This window comes from Eumetopias jubatus, unplaced genomic scaffold, assembly GCF_037043125.1.
Source record: "Eumetopias jubatus isolate StellerSeaLion01/CBP00866 unplaced genomic scaffold, mEumJub1_p1.0 scaffold_7, whole genome shotgun sequence".
In the NCBI taxonomy this organism is placed as follows: Eukaryota; Metazoa; Chordata; class Mammalia; order Carnivora; family Otariidae; genus Eumetopias; species Eumetopias jubatus.
Genome location: NW_028274813.1, coordinates 8456672 through 8483457, shown reverse-complemented (window position 1 = coordinate 8483457; position 26786 = coordinate 8456672). Strand labels below are relative to the sequence as shown.

General features: G+C 38.7%; 1 protein-coding gene across 6 annotated transcripts in view; it reads left to right on the top strand.

The window, feature by feature from the left end:
* The first annotated feature begins 2301 nt into the window (after window positions 1-2301).
* The window catches only part of PAPOLA (poly(A) polymerase alpha), a 58096-nt gene continuing 33611 nt past the window's right edge, over window positions 2302-26786 (top strand). For 4 of the 6 annotated variants that reach the window (XM_028099060.2, XM_028099043.2, XM_028099066.2 and 1 more), the window contains exons 1-7: window positions 2303-2517; window positions 17057-17230; window positions 17635-17701; window positions 21229-21310; window positions 23121-23230; window positions 23679-23732; window positions 26665-26776. In XM_028099060.2, the coding sequence (XP_027954861.1) occupies window positions 2510-2517; window positions 17057-17230; window positions 17635-17701; window positions 21229-21310; window positions 23121-23230; window positions 23679-23732; window positions 26665-26776 (607 nt within the window). In that variant the 5' untranslated portion in view covers window positions 2303-2509. Of the gene's footprint in view, window positions 2518-17056; window positions 17231-17634; window positions 17702-21228; window positions 21311-23120; window positions 23231-23678; window positions 23733-26664; window positions 26777-26786 lie in introns of all 6 variants that reach the window. The other 2 variants (XM_028099074.2, XM_028099049.2) reach the window with 2 other exon arrangements.

Genomic DNA, 26786 nt, shown 5'->3' with positions numbered 1-26786 from the left:
GAGCGGGGAGCCCGATGCGGGACTCGATCCCGGGACTCCAGGATCATGACCTGAGCCGAAGGCAGTCGCTCAACCAACTGAGCCACCCAGGCGTCCAAAATAAATTTTTTTTTTATTGATTTGTAGTTGACAGTGTTATATTAGTTGCAGGTGTACAACATAGAGACTTGACATCAAGACATTTCTATCCCTATTTTTTAAAAGATTTTATTTATCTGTTTGAGAGGCTGAGACAGAGAGAGCAACAGACAGCCTGAGTGGGGAGAAGAGGGAGAAGCAGGCTCCCCACTGAGCAGGGAGCTTGATGCGGGACTTGATCCCAGGACCCTGGACCCTGGGATCACAACCTCAGCTGAAGGCAGACACCCAACTGAGCCACCCAGGCATCCTATACGACATTTCTAAAGTCACTTTGGGAAGTCTACTTTGATTCCAACAAATATACTTCCTTTAACTGTCTTCAGAAAGTAATATGGCATCTAGCACATTCTAGGTACTAAATAAATATTCGTTAATTGTGCTCTCTAGCTGCCTCATTCTAGAGAAGGCGGAAACAAAATCGGTGTGGAGCACCTGGAGACTGAAAGCACAGAGGTCTCATGACCATGTATCCTTCACTGCCTTTTGAGATGCCAGGCAGAGGACAGCCACGAGCTCAAAAAGTTCCCATTCTTTAATTCCTAACATACATCATCAGTGCCTAGCTTTATGAGCAAATTTTAAGACCACAGCCTTAATGTATTTTATTGATTTCTCTGGATCTCAGATTTTCACTTTTAAGGGCAGGCCTGCTACTGGGCCCCCAACCAAAACCACCTTGATGACAAGAGGGTAAGGGAACAAGTAGAAGATCTGAGAATCAAGGACAAGTCTGTCTCCCAATCAGTGCTGTTCAACAGAAATGAGGGCCATACATATAATTTAAAATTTTCTAATGGCCACATTTTAAGAGAAGACTGATGAAATTAACTTTAGTGAATTTTTTTATATATCCCAAATACTATTTCAGCATATAATGAACATCAAACGCATCAGTTAGGTATCTCATTCTTTTGTTTCTACTGACATCTCTGAAATCTGTATTTTGCACTTACAGTACATCTTAAATGGACTTAGCCTCATTTCAAGTGTGCTCAAAAGTCACATGACAAATGACTATTGTACTGGACAATGCAGGTTTAGGTCCTGTGCTTCTCCCATTGAGCCTTTAGTTCTAGACCGCTTTGTCCTACTAGATGTTCTGTGCAAACAGGTAAGTCCTTTGCCAAATTTCTTGAGGCTAGACACGTCCATGTTAATCTACTTAAATAATTTAGAACTGGGAATTTATCCTTGCCGTATTTATTTCCTTCCCGCCCCTCCATAAACCTTGTGTGACACTTTAGAATGCGTTCTAATTAGCAGAGGGAAGGAATGAATTATCAGAGTCGGGCTCAAGCATGAAGACTCCAGCTTTTGCTGAGGGTGGGGAGTACACTCCTAGGACCCACCCCAGGGATAGATCAGGGCTGCAAAACACAGCCTTTGCTAAAATCCCAATGGTTACTGCCATCGATCGTTCTACGTTAAGTGCAGCTTTACCAGGAAGTTCCAGGGCACCACCTGCTAGTAAAATCAGCTCGTGTTCCAGAACTCGCTGTCATCACAGTGCTGCCCCGCAAATCTATTCATTCAACCATCACTTCTTGAGCGCCTCCGTACACCCTTTGGTGGACAAGTCAGCCGAAAGCCCAAGAGGGGGAACCTCAGTCTAACAGGGGAGGGGGAGTCCCAACAACCAGCCCGTGCTAAGCACTCCTGCATCAACCAACCCATACAGCAGTCGACACGACCCCAGGGAGCAGGTCTTACTCTCACTTCGCAGAAGAGCAGGAAGAGGCCGAGTAACTTGTGGCCACCGAAGGCACCGACCCGAGCGGTCGCGTAAGCCCCGCGTCGGGCGGCACACCCGGCACGCATGGGCGCCTCGGTCCCCGCCGAGCGCCTCCACGGACGCCGTTCAAGGGGAAGCGCGGCCGCCGCGACCTCGGGCGGCGAGAGCGGCGGCGCATTGTGAGGTGCCGCGTGGTGCTCACCGGCGACAGGAGCGTCCCCGCTCGAGGAACAGCCAGCCGTCCGCCGCCTCTCGCACCTCTCCTGGCAGACACCTGACATCCACCGCGGAAGCGCTACGGCTTTGGGGCGGAAATTGTCGGAACGCCGGCCGCCTCAAGAACTACCGTTCCCGTGAGGCTGCGCGGCGCCGGGCGGCCTTTGCGCAGGCGCGCGCACGGCGTGCGTGGCGGCGTCAGCAGTTCTAGAACGTTGCTGTGGTAGCGCTCGGGCGCCATGTTAGGACGAAGGGGAAGGAGGAGAAGAGCTTAAAGCGGCGGGAGCGGTGCGGGAGTGGGGTTGGACCCAGGGCTGAGGCAGGCCCCCCCCTCCCTCCCGCCTCAGTGGATCATGCCCAGGGCGGCAGCGGCGGTGGTTGCGGGGGGGAAGTGACTGGGCGGTGCCGGCGCAGGAGACGATGCCGTTGTAAGTGATTTGTATTCTGTTTTCTCTCGCACGCCGGCGGGGCCTTGGGGGCGTCCGGGGAGGGGGGGAGGGGGTGGCGCGAGAGCCGGGCCCTCGCCCCGTGGGGGAGGCAGGCGGGAACGGGGCTCTTCCTGTTTCCTCACCCGCTCGCCGCCGCACTTCCCCTTGTGCTCGGTTCCCGCTTCCCCCCACCCCTTCCTGGCTCCGCGGCCGTCGGGCCGGGGGCTTCCCCTTCCGGAACGGCCAGGGGAACCTGAACCTTAGTGCTCCCGCTTCTCTGCCCCGTCCGGGGAAAAAAAAAAAAAAAAGAAAAAAAGAAAGAAAAGAGAAAAAACAACGCCCGGCGGCGGCGGGGAAGGAAGGCCCCGCTGGTTGCGGGGTCTGCACACGGCGTTCAGGTTCACTCTCGGCGTCTCCCCGGCTCATTTCGATGCTTCGCTTCCTGGTCTACCTCCGCTGCGTCCCTCTCTTCCTCCCGTTTCCAAGCTGCCCAGATCGTGCGGCAGAGTTAACCCACTTCCACCCCCGAGCTTGCACGAGCACTAGCTAAAAACCCAGTTTTGAGCGTCGAGCCCCGCTTCCCCGCTTGAACCAGTCCTCCCCAGGCTTCCCACCGTCAGCAGAGGGACACTTGCCAGGGTGTCCTTCGCAACGCGTTGTGTTAGGTATTGCTGTCTGTTCTGTTTTGAAAAGATAGTCGGATGCGTTCCGCTTCCTTCCCCCTCCCATCTCTAGTGGTACTTTTCATTTTTCTGATTATAGACTTAAAGCTAGTGCATCCTTGCCTTCTAATCTCGCTAGGTCTGCGTCTTATACTTTCCCTTGTAGCGTTTTTAAAAAGTTTTTCTATTCTGTCTGTTTCAAAGAATGAGATGTAATCTGAGAACTCATTGTTGGGATCGAAAGTAGATTACAGCTTTTTTTTCTGCGTGTATCCAGCAGTGTAGAGGCCTAAATAGTGAGACTGCATTTCTTCCATTTTTTTTGAACATTCCAGTGTAATAGTGCTCTTTTGAGACGGGGGACCGAATTTTCTTCTTTGAAGGCCCCAAACGAACTATGTAATTGACACTGGAAGTTTTACTTATGTGCAAAATAAAGGTTTTGTGATTTCTAGACACCTAATCCAGCACCTCAGATTTATCTTTTTTTTTAAGTAAAAACAGTTTCTTTTTCGCAAATATTACTGATTACAGTTACCTATGTGTATGTGCATGTGTCTCTTTACAGGTGAGGCTCTAACTTTGACATAGGCTTCAAGATACCTATTGCTTTTTACACAGTATTTTTGAAAAAAATTTCATGCTCCTCCTCACCCACTCCTGTCATTTTTAAGAGACCTATCAGCAAATTTCTGTAAATGAGACTATTTCCTAGTTTTAATTAAATATGCAGACCTAAAATCTTAGAATCTGCAAGATCCCTGTTAATTGATTTATTCATCCTTTTATGAAATGGTAGAGACACTAGAAGCACTGATTTTGGGGGCATTTTTCAGTTCAGCAATTAAAATGTTTTAGTGATGCCATGTGACTTCTTTGTGTTAGCTCACATATTATTGCTGTGCTTGAAAAGCAACTTTGTGATAATCATGTCAGTATTAAAATTTGATTAGTGATAGGAAATGTACAATTTAAGAGGTTTTAATTAAAAATAACATAATTGTATCTTTTTGTCTAGAAAATGAAAATACTTTTATACCTACTTTCTCCCAGCTTTCTTTGAGGAAGGGAGGTGTACATTTTCTTTAAAGACCTAAGCATAAATTTTCTTGGAAGTTCAAGTATATAAAATGGAAGACAGAGTTTTGGCTTTCCATTGTGTTTTTTGACATGTGAGCAATATGCCCAGTTTTTCATTATATCCCTCTCATTTTTAACTCTTAAGTGTACTATACTTTTAAGTAAACAACAAAAAGACCAGACTGCCTAGTTAAATAGGCCTATTTCCTCATTGATTGGCTTTCTTTGTTTTTCATATTCTGGTGTCACAATTGCCTTTCATTTTGTTTCTTTGAAGTTTTGAATTGTGATTTCCAGGCTTAATGTGCTCGATTTCCACTTGCACCTTAGTATGCTGTCCTGTTAAAGTTGGGTGGGTGGGATTGAGTTGAGCTGTCAGAATGGGTTAAATCCAAATAGGTTATTGACGTTTAAGTCATTACAACATTGTGAACAAGTGTTAATATTTTGTCTAAAACTCATATGTAATATACGTATAATTTTGAAAGGCTGGTATGATTTAAGAGCCATGGTGATCAAGCTTCCAAAAATATTGGTAGTCTTTAGGATCCATTAATACAGGGTTTCTCTGGTAGGTACTGTTGACATTTAGGGTCAGATAATTCTTTGAAGGGGGCTGCTTGTGTGTTGTAAGGTGTTTAACAGCATCCCATCTCCTTGTTGAGAATCATTGCATTGATAAGAGTATAACGCCTTTCTGGGAACTGTATTCTGCTTTCTGCCCTACTCTGTGCTGGACAGATCCATTATTTGCATCAGCTCAGTTCTGGCTATCACAAGTGTAGTGAAAAGATTTTGAGGAGAGTAACCATCATCACTGACCTAGTGTTCATACCATATTCGTAGAATGTTGTTAAAAGTTAGTGGAAGAGATAGTTAGCAAGACTTGGGGGAGGCAGTAGCTTTTCTCCCAAATATTTGGGGCTGTCAGAAAAAAAATAGTTTCATGAAGTCATTCATAGCAGGTAGAACTGGGACCTCTTGGTGGGTTGTAATGGGTACCAGATCACATTGTGATCTGTGGAACTCCGGGGATCTCTAAGGAGTACATAAAATTCAAACTATTTTCATAATAGTGCTGAAATGTTATTTCTTTTTTACTCTGTGGACGTTTGCATGATGGTGTGAAAGCAGTTGTGGATAATGCTGTTCTTGCCTTAGGAAAAATTGAGGCAGAGGCACCATATTGTACTAGTAGTCATATATTTCTTCATCACAAGCATAACACATATTTTAAAAAGTTCTTGATGAAACAGTAAAACACATTAATTTTAATAAATCCTGACTCTCGAATTTATGTCTTACATAAGCCATGATAAAATGGGAAGTACACATAAAGTGGTCTACTAAAAAGGAGCATGGTTGTTTTGAGAAAAGCACATGTCTGACTGATTTGTGAGCTAAACTAGTGTTTTTCTCGTAGAGCTCTTTTATCTGAAAAAAACAAATGATGAACCGTGGGTATTGACACTTGGACCATTATTTTCCTGAAAATGAAGTGAGCCTGTCTCTTTAAGGAAAACAGCTGACAGCATTGGTGGCCAAATGATAAATTTGAAGATAAAAACTAGAATTTTGGAAGGCTTGTTTCTGTCATTGTGAGCTTGACAGCTTCCTAGTAGTTAAAAAATGTTTCTGATAAGATTGGTAGTGATATTGATGATACCATTTTTTAAAAATAATTTTGTAATAATGTGTCAACATTTGGAAGATAAGCTTAATTTTGATGTAATAAAAATCATACATCGGTAAAAGGTACATTCGAAGTGCAGTGTTGATCAATGGATTTTTTTTTAAGATTTTATTTTTAAGTAATCTGTACACTGAACATGGGGCTTGAACCCATAACCCTGAGATCAAGAGTCACAGGCTCCGCCTGCAAAGCGCCCCTAGACCAGTGGATTTTAATGCAGCAGTATAAGGGGTTTATTGATGGGGTTTCAGCTTTGATACTGTAACTAATCTTTAATAAAACACTTGTGGAGTTTTGGTGTAGTATCATAGAAGAATATCCACAATTATTTGAAAAAGCTATTGAAATACTCTTCCAGTTAGGATGGTGTGATACCAGGTTTTCTTCATATGTGTCTACCAGAACAGCTTGTCAAAAGGATTCAATGCAGAAGCAGATAGAGGAATAGAGCGATCTTTGATAAAGCCATAATTAAAAAGATTTGCAAAAATGTAAAACAGATTAATGTCACTAAATTTTTTTTGGAGAACAGTTTTAAAAAATTATTTATGTTAACATGTAATAGATTTCTTGTTACTCAAATACATAAACATTTAAAAATTTATCCTAGTTATAATTCCAATGCAGTAAATATTGGCAGATATAATCCATATAAGCAAAAGATCTTTGGGTTCCTCAATAAAGCTTAAGAGTTGTAAAAGGAGTCTGTGACCAAAAAGTTTGAAAACTTGAGAATTGCCGCCTTACAGGAACAGCTAACTGCTGTGCCAAGCTGCTATTTCCAGTGGTGGTAGCGTTTCTGGGTGGTTTTTGGACAGTCTGGATGGATGGACACACATGTGGTTTAAAGATTTTTGTTGTTGATGCAAAACAATGCATTGGATAATCTTTAGGGAAGATAACTAATAACAGCGATTTTGGTTTTCAGATTTTAGGATTTAGAGATTTTGTAATGAATTGCTTGCTGCTAAAAATATGTTGGCTATGGTTTTGGAATGTGGTGTATTACCTTAAGTCTGTTCTCAGTTATGCTTTTTTGATGGAGAAGTTAGGAGATAAGGTATTGGAATTGAATAAATTTATGAGCTAATTCAGTTCCTATTCCCTAGTCACCCCCATCTCCTACCTCGCCCCTCCCAGGTGAAAGCCTTCTGGCCAGAATGAAGCCATTTGGATTCTTAGTATTTCCCATTTTGGTGGGGTGGGAGGCATGTTTTTTTGTTCTGTATGTTCATTGTTCTGATTATTCAGCAGCTTTTAAATAACTGCACATTCCCAATTTATGATATACAAAACAGCAGCATTGCAGGAGGTATTCGTTCCCTTGAAAGGTGGTTAACTTGAGGGGCACCTGGGTGGTTCAGTCTGTTAAGCATCTGCTTTCAGCTCAGGTCATGATCCTGGGGTCCTGGGGTAGGGCCCTGCATTGGGCTCCCTGCTAAGCGGGGAGTCTGCTTCTCCCTCTGCTGTTCCCCCTGCTTGTGCTCTCTCTCCCCCCTCTCTCCCCCCCTGGTCAAATAAATAAATAAATAAAAATAAAGTTGGTTAAATTGAGGCTTGAAGTACTCACTTTCCAGGGTCTTAAGGGTGCTTAAGTTGTAGATTGGGGCTTAATTCAACTATGGGTTCCATGTTCCCTTCTCATTCTAGTACTATACCATCTCCTGTGGACTTTGTTGGGAACTATGTTTGATCAGCTCAGTTGGAGTCTGTTTAAATGTCTTAAGTAGAATTAATTTTGAAGATCATATTTCTTGTGTGTAGAATATTTGAATCTCAAGGTATTTTTTTTTTTTTACTGGTGACATGTATTATATACGTATAGTATATGTAAAGCGTACTATACTGCAGAACCTAAGATCTTAGAATGTATTTTTAGCTTTATTTATTTAAAACCATGACCAGATTTATCACTCTGTACTCTCATTTTGTGACCACTGCCTCTGTGGAACGTGTAATTTTTTAATTTTGGGGTTGTAGGTCTGCAGAATTATATAACAACTCAATTGTGGAAATTAAAGATTTGGGAAAGGAAAAAATGTAGGGATTTTGCTAGATATCTTTATTTTCTACCTCTTCTGTTACAGAATTGTCTTTCAAATTTGTATCCCCTCTGTGTTTTGTCCAGAAACCAGCTTCTTGCATTTTATGATGGCTTTTATAGTTTTGGGGTTCTTAAAGAGTAGTGTTCTTGTCATTTTAGTCATCAGAAACATCTTGCATTTCCTGAAGTTAATGTGTTGTAATACTATGACAACATATTTTTGACTATTCTTTTCTAATACATTTTTATACTTTTTCAGATTCTCTATTTTATTTACATTTTCTTTTTCTTTTTTTTCAAATGAAAGTATTTATTTTTATAAATGTTTTCTCCAGCCAGTTTATCTCAAATTGCACAAGAAACAGGAAAAAAAAAAAAAGAAAATCTGTATTTAATCTTGTGAAAAGTTAAGAGAATAACCAGTAGCTTCCATTTTTGTTTTAGGTTATTATTATCATTAAATTATATTCTTTTTATAAAAATATGTTTTAAAAAACCCCACACACATAAACAGGCCACAAACTACCAACGTAGAAATGCAAACACAGCCAACACAGACACCTCAGGTGACACAGGAACGGGGTTCCTGGGGGGTCAACAGTGAAGGACAGTAGGCACTGAAAGGAAAACGGTGCCTCAAACATGGTCGATCTGCATTTTTAGCACAGGATAACCTCCCATCCCATGGTACACATTTCACAAGATCGAAAAGCAACACCTGACTTTACTTGATTAAAACCAGGGCGGGTGGGGGGGGGAACGGACAATGTTTATGGGGACAACAACTTACAGACAGTGCGGGGAATGGGGCCCTTTTCCAAGTCTGCCGCAGAAGGCGTGACGACCAGCTGCCAAACCTTTACCTCGCCCAGGTACCAAGAATTTACATGAGTGGTGAACGTATGTCCCTCTGTGTTAAACATGCTCCAGCGATGGTCAGTTTGGGCGCTCCTCCCGAGCCGCGTGCAGGAACGGTTTCCAGATTCAATGAAACGGCCGGCCGCTTTTCAGGTTGTACTTGACAAACTGATAGATGAGTACTGTAGTCTGGCTGGTTTTTTACTTCTAGCCCTTTGGGAGAATGAGGGCAAGGGGGCAGTTGAAAGTGCCCTTAGGAAGGAAGGAAGAATAACTTGGTCATTTTTATAACTGAGTAACAAGTACCCTTCCTCTGCATAATCAGCCTTGCATTTCCAAAGTTTGGCCTTGGGATTCATCATAATTTGGTCCCCTTGAGCATAAATTATTACTGGGCCCTCTGCTGCTGCCTACTAAATACTGGCTGATTGACCTGGAATACGTATTTTAAGAATATAGCGAGATTGTAAATATGTTTGGTACCACTTACACAGAACACATGGCTGGTGAATTAGTGATTCTTTGTATAATTTCTTAGTGATCAAATACATTCTTTTTTTTTTAAGATTTTATTTATTTATTTGTTTATTTGAGAGAGAGAGAAACAGCATGAGAGAGGAGAGGGTCAGAGGTAGAAGCAGACTTCCCGCCAAGCCGGAAGCATGATGTGGGACTCGATCCCAGGACTCCAGGATCATGACCTGAGCCGAAGGCAGTCGCTTAACCAACTGAGCCACCCAGGCACCCCAAATACATTATCTTGTTATAGCCTGGACTAAGCTACTAGTAAAATTAAAACATCCTATGTTAAACTTCTTGTGAAAGAGATTATATTTCTGTTAAGAATTAATACTGAATGCACATTCAGACCCTTATTCCTTTTCTGTCTGGTGTCCTTTCTTTCCTGCTTAATCCCAATGGGCACATTATGTTTAAGATTAAGACCTCTTTACAGCAAATTATATTGTGGTGAATTGTTACATTAAATATGTTTTTGTGCTTTATCTGATTGCTTCCAAAGAAGACTATCAGGCAAATTAAGCTTTCAGTTTTAACTTGAATAAAACTAGGAAGAAATGATAAAGTGTTTTCAGTTGGCTGGTAGCTATGAGTTTTGACTTTGTTGATAGCGTTAGGCCACAACATATTCCATATGCCCAATATGAGGAGGCAGGGATTCATCAACAGTATGGGCTTTGTTTAAATTGGGATGCAAAGTCATTAAACATTCACTGTTTGGGAAAACACCATTGGTGATTTGTTGTCCTTTCCTTATCTGTGTTTGTCATCTTCCTAGACTGCCCTCCCTTCCACCCCCCCCCCATCAAAATCGTTTGGAGTACATACCTCCTTAATGATTTTCTTTGGCATAGCCTTGATTCTTTGTTTCTGTAGTATTTATTTTAAGCATTTACTTAGCACTTACTTGTTTTTTAAGGATCTGAATCCCAGACCAAATCTGAAATTGTCAGTGAGAGCAGAGACTATCTTTGTATTCCTGATTTTAGTGTTGGCTTTCATACATATTTAGGAGTTCAGTAAATTTCAGCCTAATAAATGCTATACTTTCTGGCAAAATTAAGTTAAATGAGAAAAAGGTACTTTTAGAAAAACTGGATTGATGAATTTTGATAACCTTGAATGCCTTAGCAGTTTTCTGGAGCAATAAATAAAGCATGGTTTGCTACTATTTCTTTTTCTTTTTTTTTTTAACATTTTATTTATTTGACAGAGAGAGAGCGAGAGAGGGAACACAAGCAGGGGGAGTGGAGAGGGAGAAGCAGGCTTCCTGCTGAACAGGGAGCCCAAGGCCGGGCTCATGATCTGAGCCGAAGGCAGACGCTTAACGACTGAGCCACTCAGGCGCCCCATGCTTTACTACTATTTCTAATTGCAGTATTGCGTGGAAAAAAAATCCATTTTTTTAAAGTCTTGTTTATTTCACTTTAAGATAATGTGCTTTGATTAGCATAAACTGATCTTTTAAATCTAATATTTAAAAATTTTTTTAAATCTTCATTAAATCTAATAATCAAAATGTTAATTTGTTTTGAATTGAACATTTATTTGGTATCCCTTGCTGCCAGGGAGTAATTTTAGGGCATGATTTTGGCCTCCTTACTATCCTTACTAATTTAATGGTGAATAAAAAGTAGAATTAGATGATGTTCACCTTTAGTATGACATCATTAATATTTAATTAAAAATAATTAAACAATTTGAAACAAACCTTTATGAAGTACAAAGTGAAAATTGTGTTTTTATGTATCTGAAGACATAAAAATAAATAATTTTTAAGTATATAAAACTATGTATTGTGGAAGATGTATAAAGGCACTTCAGCATAGAGGTTAGATGCCTGGGTTCTTATCCTGGCCCAGTGAACTTAGATAAGCCGTTGTTTCTCTACTTTATTCATCTGTAATATGGAGACAGTTAATAGAGTTGTTAGGAACAATTGGGAATATTGTAAAGTGCTTGACATGCTACCTGGAATATGTTGGGGTTTCAGTAAATACTATTATCATAATTATATTCCACAGTTCTTTTCAGCTAGTATATTATGGGCATCTTTCTATGCTACTACATGTAATAATCCCCTGATTCTTTTTATATGGCATAGTGCTATGTTGTAAGAATGTACTGTTATTAACCAGTCCTATATTATATTAATGGATATTTAGGTGGTTTCCAGTTAGTACATTGTATACAGTGCTCCAGTGAACAACCTTGGGTATCTTTTTGTATTATTCCTGTGAGAAGGGTCATTCTAGAACCTGCGGAATCACAGAGGTATTTACGAATACCAGGCATGTCCCCCAACTCCCCATAGGGGATAACCCTGGGATAGGCACTGCTCATTTCAAGTTTATGGTTGCTGTACAGGATTTTGGGCCCATATTTGACCTGTCTTATTGTACCCCTATCCCACAAGCGGCTGGGAATTTGGATTTTTGTGTTATATTTCATATATTGAAACTGTGTTGTGAATTGAAAAGAACATGTCTCCCAACTTCAGGGCCTTTGGTTTGAGTTCTGTGTCTTAGTATTTCTTTAAGATAGATTGCTAGAGGTGAAGTTGTTGAACATAAACTTTTAAAATTGATACATGCATTTTTAATGAATATTGCCAGATTGCTTTTTAAAATTATGTTCATTTCCATTGTGATGGATAAGAGTGCTCGTTTTCTTATGCCATTACCAATACTGTAGGTTTATAATAGATCTTTCATTTTTACCAGATGTATATCAACTTTGTTTTTCTGCAGTCTGACAGGAAAATAGTTGTCCTAGTTTGCTTGCCTGATGTGCAGTGAAACTTTTTTTTAGTTGATTTGAGAACTCTGTGCATTGAGACTATTAATTTTTTGGGATAGGTTGCATGTATTTTCCTCACTTATTATTTGTTTTAACTTTGCTTATGATATATTTTTGTTATATAAAAGCTGGAATATTTTTATGTAGGTAAATTTTTCTGTATGGCTTTTGAGTTTTGTGTGTTACTTAAATATGGTTTTGAAAATAAGTGTTAATATTTTGAAATACCGTGGCATCTGGAATTTAGATTTTACAATGGATAGCCAAACCCATTTGAGTGTTCTGTACTTTCCTCAGTGATTTGAAATGGTTATTAGTATAATTTATCCAAAGATTGATCATACTTTGGATATGTGGCCACTAAACAACAGTTAACAAATCATGGGAACTTATACTATACTATTTGAGTTAGCCTTATAATTACTGTACCAGAGTGGTTCTCGATATTTCAGAGTATACTTACTAAGTTAGATGCCTAAACTTTTGAAATATAGAGCTGACATGAGCAACCTGCAGTCATATACTAATTTCACAAAAATGTGCTATTCTAAGTACCTAAATATTTAGCCTAATTAGGGTCATGTTATGCACAGCCTAACATTGGGAAGGGATGGACTTTGAGTATTGGATTAAAACTTTTATTATTTATTATTACTATTTTTTTAAGATTTTATTTATTTCTTTGACAGAGAGAGACAGCGAGACAGGGAACACAAGCAGGGGGAGCTGGATGGTCACCCAGTGTCACTCTGTTCATGAGATGAAAATAAACTACTCAGGAAAAGTACAAGTGTTCTTCATAGTAAAAACCTGAAATTTTAATAAATCACAAGTACTGTAGCTCTGTATCTAGTCTGTTTTTTCTTTGTTTTATGTAATTATAAAATTTTATTTTTAAAATAGAATAATGTCTGAAGAAAACTAAATGCCGGTAAAAAATGTCTCTAGAAAGTGATAGAGGATGTCTGGGTGGCTCAGTCGGTTAAGCGTCTGCCTTCTGCTTAGGTCATGATCCCAGGGTCCTGGGATCGAGTTCCACATCGGGCTCCTTGCTCAGCAGGGAGCCTGCTTCTCCCTCTCTCTCCCTCTGCTTGTGCTGTCTCTGTCAAATAAATAAAATCTTTAAAAAAAAATGTGATAGATACGGGCAGACGTGTAATGTGTTCGAGAATGGAAGAACTCTGCATTCTTGGGATTGATAGCTATCTGGTGTATTGTTCCAGGAGAGGGTCTATAAAGCAGAATCCTTTAAATTGCTCGGTATTGGAATGTGTATTTTTGTTTTGTTAGAACAGCAAATAAAGATCCTTAAGTTGCTTTTATCACTTTACTTGATTTTTAATATTAAAATTGAATGGAAAACTTGACTTTCTCTGTTTAAAGTACAGTTATGGTTAGCGTTTCTACTTGGGACATTTTGGACATTCAAAGCATATGGCAGCGTGGAATTTCTAGTCATCTATTTAAGCTAAGATTAAGGCATTTTTATTGGAGGCACAGGTATCTTGTAACTTTCAGAACATGTATTTCTTTCCTCTTAACTTGGTTTTGATTGATTTTTTTTTAAAAGGATTTATTTATTTATTTATTTGACACAGAGAGAGACAGCAAGAGAGGGAACACAAGCAGGGGGAGTGGGGGAGGGAGAAGCAGGCTTCCCACGGAGCAGGGAGCCTGATGTGGGGCTCGATCCAGGACCCTGGGATCGTGACCTGCCAAAGGCAGAGGCTTAACGACTGAGCCACCCAGGCGCCCCATGATGTTTGTTTTTTTATATGTGTTCTTGAATTAGTATATGTTCTTTTTTTTTTTTTTTAAGATTTTATTTATTTATTTGAGAGAGCATGAGAGCGAGATTGAGAGAGAACGAGTCGGGGGAGAGGCAGAGGGAGAAGCCGACTGCCCGCAGAGCAGCGAGCCCAAAGCGGGACTCGATCCCAGGACCCCAGGATCATGACCTAAGCTGAAGACAGCCGCTTAACTGACTGAGCCACCCAGGCGCCCGAATTAGTATATGTTCTGTATGTGTACTTGAGTTAAATATATGTTCTATATGTATACATGTATAGACATATGCTGTAGATGTTTTTTCCTGAATTAGACGGGACAAATAAAAGTGATTTTATTTTAGATGATGTAATGATATTTTGAATAAAGTAAATAAAAAGCTGTAATTTGCATCTGATTTGTTTCCCCATCAAAATGTTAATGTGGGAACTCATAGAAATCAACATTTTTCAAATTAGGGTGAACAGACTTGGTGTGAATTTAGAAATATGAATTGGTATCCTAATATTCTGGTGATTATTTTTGAAGTAGACAGGGCATTTCCAAGCATTGTTTTTTGTGTGACAGTGAAAAACCTGAATATTTGACAAAGAAAAAAATGGGAAAGATAAGTGAGCCTTAACCTCACAGAGAGTGAGTACTCATATTTTGTTGATGATCCAACTAAACTGGTAATGGATTTAAACCCCTTCAGAAAGGAATGAATGCAGAGAAACGTATTACTTGCTCAAAACAAAAAAAAATCCACTAGAGTGGATTATTTTACCTGAAATTATTACCTGAAGTTATGAAAACATGAATTCAGTTCACACTTGACTTGAAATCTCGCCTTGCTTGAACCAAGACTAACTGGAATGAACTTGCACTTGTTTTCATTTCTGGCTCTACTCATGTTAGAATCATTTATTAAAGTATTCATAATCCAGTGGTAGTCATGAAGGGTTCTAGTTTACTTGGAGAAACTCATACCGAAGCAGTGAAAAATAGGAGAGAATATAATCAGTGTGCTGTTTTCATTTAATATCTAATTTATCTGAAGTCAGAGTATGTGTGGTGTGAAGGGGTTCTCAAATGGTTAGGCAGTTTTCAGGGCTAATTTTTTTTTTTTTTTTTAAGATTTTATTTGAGAGAGCACAAGCGGGGAGTGGCAGGGAGAGGGAGAAGCAGGCTCCCCACTGAGCAGGGAGCTTGATGCCATGTGGGGCTCTGCCATGCGGGGCTCTGCCATGCGGGGCTGATCCCAGGACCCTGGGATCATGACCTGAGCCGAAGGCAGACGCTTAACCGACTGAGCCACCCAGGCCCCCCTAGGGCTGCCTTTTTGATGTCACTTTTATGGAACCTGATGATAACTGTTTATTGACGAGAATATGTTCTAACCAAGACATGAATGCATTTACATTTAGGTTAATTTGTATATTTTAATCATAGAAGATGCTACATAAATTTGAAAAATAGAACATTAATGGAAGATATTTAGTCTGAGACAGTGCTTTGTGCTCATGTGGATCCCCAGCTCTGGGAATTAACATAGCCTTTGTATAGCTTTGCAGTTTAGGTTACAGGAGTAGGAGGAAGGATCTGACATGAATTAATTGCTGAAACAGATAATATATCTGACATTTATTTACTAAATGTTAATATAAAACCTGGATTAAAATTGAGAGAGTGCATAACTGGACCAGGAAACATTGACTAGAGAATATACAGACCATTGGCTAACTTAGAAACAAGCAGTATGGGTTTCCTGGCATTCTTAGTTCTATGTTGTTATCAGAAGACAAAATATCGAACACTGTCCAGCAGTCACTGTATAAACCAGAATCCAGTGGATAGGTATTAAATGCATAGTGGGACTTCCCTGCATAGGATTCTTGGATTTGGACGTTATTGCTTAAGTAGATTATTGCACTTCAATTTTTTTTTCCTCCTCAGTATAAAAAAAATACATACTTGGAAAGAAAAGTAGGTGTGTGTGTGTAAAACAAACGCTTCAATTTTTTTAAGGAACAGATTTGGGAGAAATAAATAGGTTCTTAGCCCATTCTTCATTTTTTATGGTATTTGACTTGTTAGTTTTTATATAATAATTGTGCTGCTTCTCTTTAGAGGTCTTGTCCATTGACTTAAAATTATTTTAACAAAGAGGATGAGAAACATGAATGAGTTTCATCAAAAAAATACTCGAGTCAAATTAATTTCCTCTAAAGCATTTCAAGCATGCCATGCCTTTTTGTATTTAACCAGTTACAGTAAAATCCTACTGATTGTAAAAATCTGGAATTTCTCTTAAAATGGGGGAAGAAAAACCTTTTAGACTAGCATCACTGTTGAAGTGTGAATCTCTCACCAGGAATGTGTAATAAGCTTAAGTGTGTGACTATAGTGCCCCGCATTCCGCAAGTTATCTTTGTTATTGGCTCTGTATTTTATGAATTTTATTCACTGTGAGTAAGATATTAAGTTCTGTTTGTGGGGAGTCTCTTGTATTGGTTAAATAGTGTTTATAGCGTGTTTATCATTGCTTTAGAAATAACAGTATAACAGATTTTGGCTCCTTTTCAAGAAGTAGTTTCTCAGTTCACCGTATTCTAAGTTGTGTTTTCTCTACCATTATATTTGATCTGGATTCTTATAGTTTATTTAGATATTTAGGTAATGACAAAGGTAAAATCCTTGGAGTGGGAAGAGTTACAGAGTTTTCTTTTTGGTCACTTGCTTTTGGTTGGTTACTTTTTGCTGTAAGATGTCTTTTGAAAGGAGTCTTTTTGGATATGGCAGGAAACCAACTGTGTTTAAGATTTATCTATTTATTTGAGAGAGAGAGAGAGCACATGAAGGAGGGAGGGTCAGAGGGAGAAGCAGACTCCCCGCAGGGAGCTGGATGTAGGATGTGGGGATGTGGGATGCTGGACTCGATCCTGGGACTCCAGGATCATGACCTGAGCTGAAGGCAGTCGCTTAACCAACTGAGCCACCGGGCACCCCCCAGCTGTGTTTAGAAATGCATTTTACTAAAGCAGTTTTTCTAGTCAAACGATTTGTTTCAAATTGTAGAAATTCTTTGGCAGTAATTTTATCTAATTTTGTTTGTAGTCCAGTTACAACGCAGGGATCACAACAAACACAGCCGCCCCAGAAGCATTATGGCATTACCTCTCCTATCAGCTTAGCAGCCCCCAAGGAGACTGACTGCCTGCTTACACAGAAACTAATTGAGACTCTGAAGCCCTTTGGGGTTTTTGAAGAGGAAGAGGAACTGCAGCGCAGGTGAATATACACATATGTATTTTTCTTTTAATTTAATAATTTTTTATCAGTGTAATGAAAATTTTTGAGGCATTATCTGCTCAGTCAGAATTATTCCCTGAAATCTGTATTGAACAAGACTGATGCTTAGAAAAAACTTTTTTTCTACAATGAATTTTATTCCCTTTTGATTTTTGATGCTTTTGGTTATTACAGTACAGAATTGTCAGAAGGGGAATGCTTACTCAGCTAAAGAATGCCTTACCCAGTGTAACAGTGCCTACATATAATAAACTACTGTGTACTTACTTTCTGATAACTTAAAAACTGGTTGAAATTTAGGGAACCACCTATCGAGAACTGATTTTCATTTTAATTAGGAATGAAACAACTTGATACTTGATTGATATTTGCTCTGTCAACAGGATTTTAATTTTGGGGAAATTAAATAACCTGGTAAAAGAGTGGATACGAGAAATCAGTGAAAGCAAGGTAAGGTGACTTATTTGTATATGAAATAATTTGCCATCTGAACAGCAGCAGTCTTAAGTAAGCTGTTCTTATTAGAGTGGATTTAGAGTCTTTAATGCAAAGTCCATTTTAGACTATTTGATAACAGAATTTATATTTTGTTTCTAGTTATTTTGAAAGCAGGGAAAACAACTGAATTCAGTGATTTTATAAGTACTTTTGTTACAGTATGTATGTATGTATTTATTTGTTTAAAAGATTTTATTTATTTTTCAACAGAGAGACAGACAGCAAGAGAGGGAACACAAGCAGGGGGAGTGGGAGAGGGAGAAGCAGACTTCCTGCCGAGCAGGGAGCCTGATGTGGGACTCGATCCCAGGACCCTGGGATCATGACCTGAGCCGAAGGCAGACGCTTAACGACTGAGCCACCCAGGCGCCCTGTTGCAATATTTAAAGCTGAAACTCAGTAATTACTTATGCTTCACAGAAAAAAATATTTTCCTGAAGAGGTGCTTTAAAAGTGTATATTAAATATTTGAGAATCTTGTTACCTTTTAAGCAATCCTACGACAATGAACAAAGTTTTAGGTTTTCAGATATTAGACTCTCAAACTGAGTATCTGTTTAGTTTTTTATGATATTCTCTGAGTTCCTAAACCTTATTCTGAAAAATTATACATACAGTTGATGAATCTATGACTGGGCTTCTGGTAATGGGAATGTATTCTTAGAGTTGTGTGTGGAATTCATTTAGCCCATTTTTAAAAATTGCATAGGGGCACCTGGCTGGCTCAGTCTGTAGAGGGTGCAACTCTTGATCTTGGGGTTATAAGTTTGAGCCCCGTGTTGGGGGTAGAGATTACATTAAAAAAACTGCTTAAATAGTGGCAGTTTCGCCGGGACAGTATAAAATGCATATTTAATTTATAATACAATTGAAAAATTGGTGGAAAGAGAACCAAGGATTGAAAACTTGAGAGAGGGGATTAACATAGAAGAAAGTCTCTTGGTTTTAGTCAAATTTATATTGTTTTCTTAAAACAGCATATATATATTTTAAGCAACTGATTAAAACTTCAACAGTGGGAGTGTTCTAAACGGGGGACTCCGTGTGCTGCATGTTTCTCACTGATAGAATTCCTGATACGAATGCGATTTATTCATTCATTTATTTATTTATAAAAATTTATTTTAGAGAGGGGGGGAAGGGGGTGGTGCAGAGGGAGAGAGAGAATCTCAAGCATACACCCGCGGAGCCTGGATGTGTGGCTTGATTCCAGGACCCTGAGATCACGACCTGAGCCGAAATCAAGAGTCAGACCCTTAACTGACTGTGCCACCCAGGCGCCCCGTGAATGAGATTTTAAAAAGAAAGTTCTTTTTGAGCTGAGCAGCAGATGTCCAAGTTTAAGTATTTTTTACTTATTTATTGAACTTAGGGTTTCCTTAACCTTCTGTAGGAAATACAGCCTTGTTTTAATGGCATTTTTTAAATGTTTAAGTTTAAAGCCATAGTCAAGTAGACAAAGCCAAAACCTAGATCTACTTAACGTGAAGTGTGAGTACTGCCTCATCGTAGTTTTGTTTCAGGTATTTACTTCAGTAAGTTTCTTTAACCAGTAATTCTTGATACAGTTCTTCCTGCTGGTTTTACTGAGGGTAAGAAAATGTGTTTGGATGAATGAAAGTAATGCTCATTCCTATTCGGATTTATCAGTGTCCTTTTCTTTATAGCCTAACCGTAAGTAGTAAGTTGGTTAGAGAAAGGGACGGAGGTTAGGCTTCATACGTTTTGATCTTTTGTGTCTGCCTTTTGTAGAGAGAATTTCTTCTTCAGCTGGTTAGTTTTAAGACTTGATACAGGATTTCTTGATGTTGACACTGTTGATATTTTGGGATCAGATAATTATTTTTTAGGGTGTTATCCTGTGCCTCGTAAGATCTTAAGCAAAACACATCCCTGGCTCTCTCTTACTAGATGCACTGCCCCTGTCCTCTGTGTCTCCAAATTATGACCAAAAAAGTCTCCAGACATTGCTGTATGTTCCTGGAGGAGTAGAGTCAGCCCTGGTTGAGAAGCAGTGATTAATAGATAGTTCCAATGAATTTATTTATGGTATTTGGGGGGGGAATTATATAAAATTTGAATTTTACTTCAGTTGTCTTGTTCGCTAATATTCTGAGACTTAAAAAGATTTTGCAATTTATTTTTCTGTGACCTGAATTAAGGAATCTTAATTTCTGGGTTAAAATTATTAAAATAGCTATAAACATACTAATGTGTAAACATGTGCCCATATACAGTAGCCATTAATGACATGTGGCTGTTTCTGTTTAAATGATCTAAAATTAAATATCCAGTTCCTCAGCCTAGCTAGCTATATTTCATTATATGTACCTATATATATTTCACACTATAGTGGACAGTTCTTTAGAGTGTACGTATCCAAAAGATTTGTTTTATTAGAAAAGTCCGTAGATCATTGATCTCAGGTAGTTTCTTCCTAACTCCCTTTGTAGGCCTATTCCTGCAACATCTTGCTGGCTTAATTTAAATAACCAGGACAACTTTGCAATTGAGGTTTTTAGATTTCTGAATGTAGGAAGACAAATGTTATATATCTAGATGGTCCTTTTTGTATAAGTGATGATTAAATGTGCCCTCAAAAAACAAGGGAGTCCCTGAATCTTTATAATTTATTTTTAAGGTTCTTGAAGTATGAAGTAACACTTTCATTTATGTTACCTGGGGGAGGTGAGGAGGAGTGATTGGTGTTTTGGTACTGAATAAGACTTTACTGAGGAATTAGAAAGTGAAGAGAAACATTGACCAAGCACACATTAAAATTGTTTTTTGTTTGGACAGGTATCATCCTTACCACCAGTGGCATTAAGTACTCACCATAGTACTTTACAGTAGTACCAGGGTCAGGAAGATGATTTTTAAATGCTTTCCTTTCTCCTTTTTCTTGGTGTTTCTACTCTAAGAAACTATCAGTAAGTTTTAGTTCTGTTCAAAGTCATCCCACCAAAGCCTTTTGGAAATCTAAACTATTATGTAGCAGTATTGGCCTTAAAGTCACTTTTGATGTGGTAAAATTATATCTAATGTACTGTGAAATATTCAGTATAATCATTGAATGTAATTTTTTAAGCAATCAGAATATGTGTTTTTGTTATAGTCTAACATTCGTGATATGTGCAGCATATTGGTCATGAATAAAATCTGCTTCTAACATTACTGCTATGGAATCACATGCTCTCCTGTATGATAGTCCTCTTTTATAGCAGTTTCCAGAAATGGCAAAATTCTAAAATGGTGTGGGTCACTAAAGAACGTTCACTAAAAGTTGGAAATTGCTTTTATTTCAAAATTGGTTGGTATATGAAGGCCTGGTATTTGGTAAAGCTTACAGAGTTTGTTTACCCTCCATAAATTTGCACTGAATTCTTGTTTGTTTTTTTTTAATTATTATATAGTGCTATTTGAAATAATTTCTTTTGTTCTCCACTGATATAATATCCATTTCTTGTTTGTTTAAACAGAATCTTCCACAATCTGTAATTGAAAATGTTGGAGGAAAAATTTTTACATTTGGATCTTACAGATTAGGAGTACATACAAAAGGTAAATACTGTTTTAATTATCTTGAGAAGGAATACTCTTTTTAGTTCTTAAAAATCATAATGACCCATTCATTGCAGTTACTTGCGTAGCATACAGCTTAGTGAGTTTGTGTGGAAGATAGAGTACTTCAAGGAGCCTAAAGTTGGTTAAGAAGATAAAAAAGATGCCTTCTTAAACCTGCACTGACCAATATGGTATTTTAATTTACTTAAATTAAAAAAGGCAGTTCTGTACAGCACAGGGAATATAGTCAGTAGTACGTTAACGACCTTGTATAGAAAGAGGTGGTAACTGCACTTAGAGTGGTGAGCAGAACATAGTGTATAGACTTGTGGAATCACCGTGTTGTACACCTGAGGCTGATACAACATTGTATGTCAACTGTACTTCAGCTTAATTAAGAAGTAAGTCAGTGCCTCAGCAGAAGTGGTCGCATTTTTAGATCAGTAACATGGTGGCTGGTGGTTACTGTGCAGCAAAGTGCAGAGAGAAAACCTTTCCCCTTCCCCCTTCCCCGGTGGAGAGCTCTTTCGGACAGTGCTGCTCTCTATCATTTCCTCTACCTGAAGAATGTCAAGTCAGGAAAGCAGAACAAAAATGAATGCAAGCCTCTTATAAAGACCTGTGGATTTTCTTTTCCCCGTGCTTTTTTTTAATAGTTGTAAAATACAGTTGAGCAAAAACCACACCACAACAGTGTATCTGCAGCCATTGGTGATTACTGTCAGTGTTTCCTTGCTTTGTACTTATCTTAGGCAAATAAATACACAGTGAAAATGTTAGCATGGCAGAGAACATTTATTGGACTTTTTTGCTGGGCACTGAGCTAATAATAAGCTTTTGGTCTTCGTTATCTCATTTGTTCCTCAGTTTTCTTATTCTCATGTAACATAGAAGTCTGAGACTTACAGAGGCAGTAGGCTTGAACAGTGTCTCCCAGCCATCTCTTGGCAGAACTAGGATTCTTCAGCCATTAACCACTGACTTCCTTGTTAAAAGTATCTGTCAGGACAGTGTTCTCTCTGTTCTGACATTTTTCCTCGTCCGCATCCCCCACTGCCCCGTGCCGGTAGTAGTTAGTGCATTTGCTTTTGATGTGTCCTGTGCACTGTGTGCTGGTCTCCCTTCGCGTATATGCTGACTGTACAGCCTTCAGAGTGGTGCCTTAGATGTTGAGTCTTCTAGGGAAGTGACTGTGTTGACCTGATTCCACATTGATCTCTCCCTTTTATGATCCCAGTTATTGATTTACATCGTCTTTGTTGTGTTCCCCCTATGCACTCAAGGCTGGCCTCCTCTCAAGCACTAAATTAGTAACAAATATCTTACCATGGTGTGCCTCTTTGGGTTCTTGCCAGTGATCCTTTTTGGAGTTTATTCTGTAGGTCCCATTTAGGGGCCCAGATAGACGCCTATAAACACTACTCACATAATGTGTGAGGAAAAAAAACACTTTCTTTGTTTTGGTTTGCTAATGAACATGGCTGTGACAATGACATCAAAATGTTGGGTATATTCTTGAATAGTTCCCTCTCTTTAACATAAAAGTCCTATCTGAGTCACTTTTCTCTGACTCCCAGGTCACCTGGGCCACTACAAATAGAGGATGCTGCAGGAAAAAAGATATCCCGTCAATTAGTATCATGTTTTTCCTATACTGACCAGTAATGTTTTTTAAGGGGAAGGGCACATTTTTAGAGGCTCACTATATAATGTTAACAGATTCTCAACATCAAGTACTGCCATGATAAGATGCAAAATAATTTTCTTGTAATAGTAATTAGTGGTTGATGGGCTTAATTTTTTTTAGGTGCCGATATTGATGCGTTGTGTGTTGCACCAAGACATGTTGATCGAAGTGACTTTTTCACCTCATTCTATGATAAGTTGAAATTACAGGAAGAAGTAAAAGATTTAAGAGTGCGTAAATGTTTGGGGTGAAAGGGGAGGAGTTATAAAAATTAGTGAAATTGAGCAAATTTTATGGTATAGCTGTCATTTATTGAACTATTGCAATTTGCCAGACCCTTTCAAGGGCTTAACATGTATGCTTGCATTTTATTCTTTACAAGCCTAAAATAAATTTCATCTCATGTTCAGAGTAGGAAATAAGGCAAAAAGAATAAATACTAAGCAGTGTGGCCACGAATTACATCTGAGTGGCAGAAATCAAGGATTTAAACCTAGGTTTGTCTGATTCAAGAGCCTAGTGTGTTAAAGCTAGTTGTTGAGAACCTAGTCTGTGTCAGGCATTATGCTAAATTATGTTTAAACAATTTCAAATGTCTCATTCACTTAAAAGTACTAAAACTAGTATAGGTCTGATCTGTAGTTTCAGAGACACTGAACTTACTTAATTTTCTTACAGGCTGTTGAAGAGGCATTTGTACCAGTTATCAAACTGTGTTTTGATGGGATAGAGGTAAGATACAATTCAAATAGACAGTTCTTGTTCTGTGTAATGTTGATTGATGTAGGTTAAGAAATTATTTTAATTGGTAAGTTGATGTGATATTAACAAGTTTTTTTAATAGAAGTGACTCTGTTCTTTGTAGAATATCAGTTCTAGTCTTTTTTATTTTTTTAATTTTATTTTTTTAGAGGGAGTAGGAAGGGAGAAAGAGAATCCTAAGCAGGCTCCATGCTGGGCTCAGTCTCATGACCCTGAGATCATGATCTGGGCCAAAATCAGGAGTTAGACGCTTAACTGACTGAGCCACCCAGGCAGCCCAGTTTTAGTGTTGTGTGTGTGGGGGGGGTTTTTTTGTTTTTTCAAAGAGATTTATTTATTTTAGCGAGAGAGACGTGCTGGGGGAAGGTCAGAGGGAGAGGGAGAGAATCTCAGACAGACTCTCAGCTGAGCCACGGACATTGGGCTCGATCCCAGGATTCTGAGATTAAGAGTATGATGTGCAACCGACTGAGCCACCCAGCTGCCCCTTCGTCTTTTTTCAAAGAGCCTCATGAAATTAAGAGCTAAAATATAGACAGAAATAATTAAACATTGACTATGAAATGCTGTTACAAAACTCTTTACTCAGTAGGTTTTCCATTTGCAAATTTATATACTTTTAGTCTTATTAAGGTAGTATTTTTTGCACATGGAACTTTGCCTTGACATCATTTAAATTAAATATTTAAGAAGTTGAGAGAAAACTGTGACCTGATAGTGTGTATGCTGAGATATTTTCTGGTAGGGGAGGATTTATGAGTTCAGATTCTTGAGATGATACTCATTTCTGTCTGCTGTTCTCCACAGCAGTTGTAGTGAAGGCAGTTGGAACAAAGCTGATAAGACAGTAAAGCAACTTCACTTATTTATGTTATTTCTGTCATATATAATAGTTCTGGAAAGTCACTGATAGTGAAGATTGTAAAATTTTGGAAACTGGAAGAATAATACTTCATTGTTTTGCAAAAAAAGGCGACTTCTTTAACTGCTGCATAAAGATGCCCAGCTCTGTCTTCCTTGAAAAGTCGATGAGTAACCTTAATTAAGTAGACATAAAATGTTAAATTTATTTATTTATTTTTATTTTTATTTTTTTTAAAGATTTTATTTATTTATTTAATTGACACAGAGAGAGAGACAGCGAGAGAGGGAACACAAGCAGGGGGAGGGTCAGAGGGAGAAGCAGGCTTCCCGCCGAGCAGGGAGCCCGATGCGGGGCTCGATCCCAGGACCCTGAGATCATGACCTGAGCTGAAGGCAGTCGCTCAACCAACTGAGCCACCCAGGCGCCCCAATGTTAAATTTAGTAAAGGATTGTCAAGTTCAGGTAGATTTTGCTGTCAGTGCTTAAATAAATATAAAACAATCTGTAAGGTAAGGCAATGTCCTGCTTTCCCCAAAAGAACATTACCAAAGAAGGGGGGATTGGTTTTTTTTGTGGAAGATCCAACTGAATTGTGTGAACTTTTCAGGATGGAGATGAAAGTCAGATGGTTACTTGAAATATTTAATGTGTTAGTTTCCTGTCCATACATTGTATATAAAAATAACACTTTTAGGGAATGTGTTTACATTAGAACATTTGAAAAATCACTTTATCCTACTTAAAATGGCAATCTCTGTTGACTTGCTTTTGAGTTACCTGTTAAGCACATAATTTTTATTTCTGTCTAAATTGGGGGAGCTACTGGACTTTGGAAACTTTCATTGGAACATTTTTGCTATACCTCAAGTTAATTAATTATTTATAAAAGTGTACAGCTGTTTTTCTATTTTGTAGGTGTATGTTTTAAATGATTTTTCACAGTAAGCTCTTTTATTTTTTATTTATTTATTTTTTTAAAAGATTTTATTTATTTATTTGAGAGAGAGAGAGAATGAGAGATAGAAAGCACGAGAGGGAAGAGGGTCAGAGGGAGAAGCAGACTCCCTGCTGAGCAGGGAGCCCAATGCGGGACTCGATCCCGGGACTCCAGGATCATGACCTGAGCCGAAGGCAGTCGCTTAACCAACTGAGCCACCCAGGCGCCCACAGTAAGCTCTTTTAAAATACTGCCTTCTAAAGTGATCTTCTAAAAGGCTTACTTCTGGCAGCATCCAAAGTTTTGGAACCATGAAATCATACCCTCAGGAATAATGACCAAATCCATGCTAAGTTTGTTCACACTCTCACCTTTCCTTGGAAAAAAGGGAGGGGCACCTGTATAGCTCCGTTGGTTGTGTCGGACTCTTGGTCTCAGCTTAGGTCTTGATCTCAGGGATAGGAGTTCGGGCCCTGCATTGGGCTCCTCACTGGGCGTGGAGCCTACTTAAAAGCAGGGTGGGGGCGGGGGGTGGTTTGTCAGTTGCATTCTGTAAGCCTTCAAGATTAGCTAGTGTTTATTTTTGTTTTGTTCCTATTTTGTCAAAACTAAGTTGGGAGTCCTACTGTAATGTTACAGATATGTAAGGTCTTAAATGTTAGGAACCCCCTTTTTACTGGCAGGTATATTTGGGCTAAATATAAGGATGTTGGCCTTATATTTGGGCACCTTTTAATATATAGTCAATTCATAATTTATATAGATGGAGAACTAAACAGTTAATTTTAAATAGTCTAGTAGTAGATACATTAACAAATTTAGTATATCCAGTAGATGCATTAGTAAACTTAGTAAATCAAACTTAGTAAGCCTGATTAAAATGACAAGTAGGTATTTATTCAAGTTCTCTTTCATGGTGCCATGTTTTAACATCTGATTAAAATACCTATGATACACATTATTGGACTTTGGACTTTTGGAGGCATTGTCGTGTTTATAGTTGATGAGAAGATCCTGGCTTTAAAGAGTATTCTTTGTTAAAGAAATGCCTTAAAAATAGTTTGATGGATATGGAATATTAAGTTTTGTTTTTGTTTTAGATTGATATTTTGTTTGCAAGACTAGCACTGCAGACTATTCCAGAAGACTTGGACTTACGAGATGACAGTCTGCTTAAGAATTTAGATATAAGATGCATAAGAAGTCTTAACGGTATGTTAAA